General features: G+C 34.8%; 1 protein-coding gene across 1 annotated transcript in view; it reads left to right on the top strand.

The window, feature by feature from the left end:
• The window catches only part of LOC111372083, an 8,803-nt gene extending 5,443 nt beyond the window's left edge, over window positions 1–3,360 (top strand). Inside the window, exon 8 of the mRNA XM_022994253.1 lies at window positions 2,821–3,360. Coding sequence (XP_022850021.1) covers window positions 2,821–3,041 — 221 coding nt within the window. The 3' untranslated portion in view covers window positions 3,042–3,360. The remainder of the gene's footprint in view (window positions 1–2,820) is intronic.
• Window positions 3,361–4,993: the final 1,633 nt, after the last annotated feature.

Genomic DNA, 4,993 nt, shown 5'->3' with positions numbered 1-4,993 from the left:
AAGAGTGTGATCAAATGTCCAAGTGATTGACAACTACTCTATGAACATGAGAAAAAGAAAAACTAGAAACAATATATGGCCAGGAAAGTATAGTAGTTGGTTGGCTTCAACATTGTATTTCGTAAAATTTGCAGGTAAGCTGCATCAAACCCAAAATTATGGATCTGTTGGTTATCCTCAAAAGGCTGTTGTAGTTCCATTGGCTAATGGTATATGCTGCCGATTCCTTATTTTCTTCCCTTGTGCTTGTTCTTGTTCTTACATTTGTTGCAATTGCCTGACCTCTGTTTAACTTCTGAGATTACGTTTTTTAGGGCCTTCTCAAGTTCGTTTGCCTGTTTGTAGACTATCAAATACTACAGGTATTTACTATGTCAGATTTACAATTTGTTACTTTTTGAAAGAATGTTCTCTCCACATAATTTTCCATTTTCACAGAGTCCAGGTCAACCCCAGTATGGTGTATCGGCTCAATGCATCTATTTTCATTTATATTTGCATGTATTCTAGGTGTAGGTTCCCGCAATGATGTTCGTAAATTTATATTATTTACAGCTCAGGTTATTCCTGTTCCAAAAGTTGGCATCGAATCTCAGGCTTCCAAAGTATCTATAATAAGAAGAGATGGAAATTTTCTCTCTGTTCCCCTGAGTCAATGCAAGAGGATGATTCCTCAACCCCCTAGACCTCCCTCTGTACCCTACCAACAGCATTGCATTCCAGCTCCTGTTTCAGTCCGGCCTCCTCTCCCTGCTTCATCTTTTCACATAAAATGGCAAGGTATCTCCATTGACACTTTACAGACCATCACATCTATATTGACAATAAGTAATTTTTGAGATTCTCGAAGTTTTGGAGCAATTGGTGTCATTTGGACGTTGTTGTCTACCAAGTGTATGATCTATGTTGGCTAGATCGGCCGATCCATTTTATCTTAATGTTGCTTATTGGCTAAGTTAGGTGTTCATGAAATAATTCTTTCGATTTAAAACTACCGCAAGTGTACGGTTCGTAACAAGTAATAAAATGGATTTTAAAAAGTTCGAATATCGTCCCTCAGAAATTGAGTAGTTCAATTCTATATAATCTAGCCTTAACCGAATCTGGTTGAGTGAAAATATGGTCTAAATGCAAAAAACCCTAATTTCAATTAAGAAACCCTATTTTCAACTAAAAACCCAAATTTCTATTGAAAACCCTAATTTCTCAATTAAAAACCCTAATTTCGAAATTGCTCTAATTAAATGACTCAAACACTCAAGTAAATGAAATTATGCAAATTCAAAAGCTAATTTATGGAAATTAATCAAATTAAAGTCACTAGGATCACGAATCCCCAATTGAAGTTATAAAAACCCTAATTTCATAAAATTAATGACCCGATGAAAATTTGCCAATTCAATATTCCTAATTTTATTCAATATATTCTCTCGATATATATTAGACCTATTCCTGCACACCACCAGCATATATCTCTATGGATGATGCAAATATACAAGAATGCATGTGGTTTTGTGAACAATTAAAGAATTGCATAAAGCATAGGGGTATATCTCTATCCCCTATCAGACCCTATGTTAATTTATACCTTATCGAACCTATTCCACTTCTCTCGAATGTAAGAAATAAGTCATCAACACTCACACAATCATGGCCACTAATTGCGGAAGAAAATTAATGCATGTAAACCAATCAAATTATCCAAACGAGTCTTTATATTAAATTCATGAAATATGGAATTAAAATAACAAACAACGGTTCATCGATCACCTAGTAATTGAAAACCTAGCCTAGAAGATTCATAATTACAGAAAAAACGAAATTAATAAATAGAAAGAATAGTACCCGTATGAAAATTCTTGAAATCTTGAATAAAACCTTGAAAACCTGCTTGAATCCTTGTGAAATCGGCTTCAAGTTCGTGTTCCTTGCCTTCAAAAGTTGTATTTTTCTTCTCCCTAGACGTTCTGCCGTATTTCTGATGAATTTTGGCTTTTATATCATGTCCTCATGGAGCCCTGAAAGAGTTTCAATTAAAAACGGAAGTTCAGATTTTTCTTCGCATTTTTAAGCCATGCGGCCGCATGGTGTTAAACCATGCGACCGCATGGTTCAAATGATTTCCCCCAATGAATCCCTGCTGGTTCATGTGCGGCCGCATGGTATAGTTGTATGCGGCCGCAAGGTTGTAACTTTACAACCTTGCTATTTTGGTCCCTGAACTCCGTTTTCTCTTTTCTTGATCTCTTTTCTTTCTTTCCTTTGTTCCATTATCAAATATTGACTCCTAATTGATGTTTAGGTCAATCAATTCCTTGATCACTTGCTCGCCTCATCTTTTGATTAATTGCAATTTAGTCCTTCACTTTCACTTTTCTTCAATTTAGTCCAATGTTACTTCTTTCTTCCTCCGATCGTCTTGTATCGTCCTCAATCTCATACTTGGTATATTTTCATTCTAGTTCTTCACTTTAGCTCAACTTTCCAATATTTGCACATTTGGTCCTCGAACTATCGCTTTGTTCCGTTTTGGTCCTTTTTCGGCTCTTTTCTTCTGAATTCCATTTTTTTCATAGAAACACCTACATTGCATAAATTTAACGAGATTAAGTCACAATTCAACTACTTTGTTCATGTTTAAGTCATGTTTGTGAACTAAATAAGTGTGTAAAAACACACTTATCATTAGGCTGCAATAAAATCCACTAAAGTTTTACGTACTTCACGAAGCTGTGTGGCTTTTAGTGTAATAACTTTCTGCATGTTACGAGTGTTACAACTCACCGAAATTAAATAAGCAAGCTTTTCACGCTTATGCAGGTTTTGTTGAACCTCGTAAGACACTCAAACAGAAGTGCTATATATGCAAGAGGGATCTCTCATTCACGGCCGAAGGTCCTGTACATCAGCCTGCTGTTCCTCCATTTGTTGCCGTTCTTCCTTGTGGTCACACATTTCATGACCATTGCTTGCAAAGTATCACTCCTCAAGACCAACTGACGAATCCTCCATGCATTCCTTGTGCAATTGGTGAAACATAAAATTTCTTGAATTCTTGTTTCAGTTTTTCAGGCTACTTAAAACCAACACTTACTCGAAGGTCTTTCCTTGGATTTAGTTTAGTGACGAAGAAAAGCAAAAACAGATCTTTTGGAGACTGTACATAGATAGGGTCTCCAAGTGAGAGTACACCTGTTCGGTAAGGCTGCATTTCTATACCTGACTTTTGTGTCAGCCGAACAAATTCTACCATGTGCTTCAATATATTCTTTTGGGATCCCAAGTTACATATTTTCTTTCCAGAACTGAAAACTGTCTATTTAATATCTGTTCTGTGAATGAATAGCATTCGTACTTTTATGTGACTGCCCATTTACTCTTCATTTGAACTGAAATAAGTTGGAAGCTGCATATGTAGGAATTATTTTCAGACAAACTCTGAATATTAAAAGAAAATAAAGAAATCTGTTCATTGTATTGTTCGGTTCGAGATTCAGTATTTGTCTTCGGTTCGAGATTCAGTATTTGTCTTACTTCGGAAGCTCAGCCTTAGCTCACAACGAAGAGCTTTATGTATCAGTATATCCTTGCTTTTCAATTCCTTGCACAAAGTAGATACACCTTTTATTTAGAAGGAAATATCTTCCATTACTACTCGGATTTTCCATCACATGGATTTGATCATGGTAGAACTCTCGGAGGGGCGACCATAACTTTGCCTCCACAAGACAACTGCTTTCCAATATAAATGTTGCTTTCCAGTTGTCGCGAGAACTCGAACCTCCGATGCTTTGTATAGAACTCTCATGCTTTACCACTGCACCATGCTCCAATGTCTAATTCTCTTTAGTCGAACTATTGCTTGTTCCATCAATGAGGCCAGACTCCAATTATGCCCCTGTTTATTTAAAGAAAGACAAAGAAGATTTTAGTAGATTTTGATAAAAGTTGATAAAATTTGTGATTGAATAGCTGATAAAAGTTGTGGTAGTTTCATAAAATGTGGTTAAGAAATGTGTTATAGAAAATAGGCACCAAAAATGGGTTATATAGTATCTAGATTCGTAATGCCAACTCTATCGGCTTACACAACCTGACATTGTCTCGAAGAAAGCAAACTTATGTTAAGCGAAAGGGTCGGAAAGGAGGGTAGAATGATTCCTACGACGAAGCAGAGCCTGCTATCCCTATAATGATCTTAATCCGATAAGCAACAAACAAGAGCTCGACGACAACTCCCCTTGGCATATCGTTCCTTAAAAAAAAAGGATAAACACAAGTAGAAACATGATCCACTGTCATAGGAATTGTAATCAAACTGAAGATGTACAGCATTGGCAATGTGCATTGAATCATTGTCTTGTTACTCCTCATGTACTGATCTGCCACCATAGCTTCTTTCCTTTCTTTTCTTCATTGTAATGAATTTCTGCATAAAACTATGTTATATGCTTGCATTGAAATTGAAAAATGGTCACCTTCCAAAATATAATGTGTTTACATAAGAAAAGTGTTCGTAGGATTTATCGTCTTTCTAAATAAACCACAGCGTTCTTCTCTCCAGGAAGGGATCCATCAGCCTAAAATTACAAAGACAATGTAAAATAGTTTGTTTGTTTGTTTATTTATTTTATTAGTTTATTATTATTTTTTAAATCATTCTTCATCATAACGTTAGTTTCTTGTTAGTTCAAGTTACGTTATTACATTTTTATTAAAGAGAAATAACTGTATTTAGATTTACAAACGAAATAAAAAGGTTCATTATGTCATCAAAAGACTACAAAAAATAATTTTAATAACAAAAGAAAATTTTGGATGAAAAATTAAACAGTAAGTAATTTTTTAAATAATAAAATAGTGAAATGTAAAGTTTACATAATTAATTTATAACTATTTTTAATTTTAAATAGTGGTATTTTGGTATCTACTTCAATTTTATTTGACAAATGAAAGATATCCATCATTTAATCATACGCACCACCTATGAAAA

Source organism: Olea europaea, chromosome 23 (genome assembly GCF_002742605.1).
Source record: "Olea europaea var. sylvestris chromosome 23, O_europaea_v1, whole genome shotgun sequence".
Classification (NCBI taxonomy): Eukaryota; Viridiplantae; Streptophyta; class Magnoliopsida; order Lamiales; family Oleaceae; genus Olea; species Olea europaea.
The sequence above is the reverse complement of the archived record's forward strand: the minus strand, read 5'-3'. Positions and strand labels throughout refer to the sequence as shown.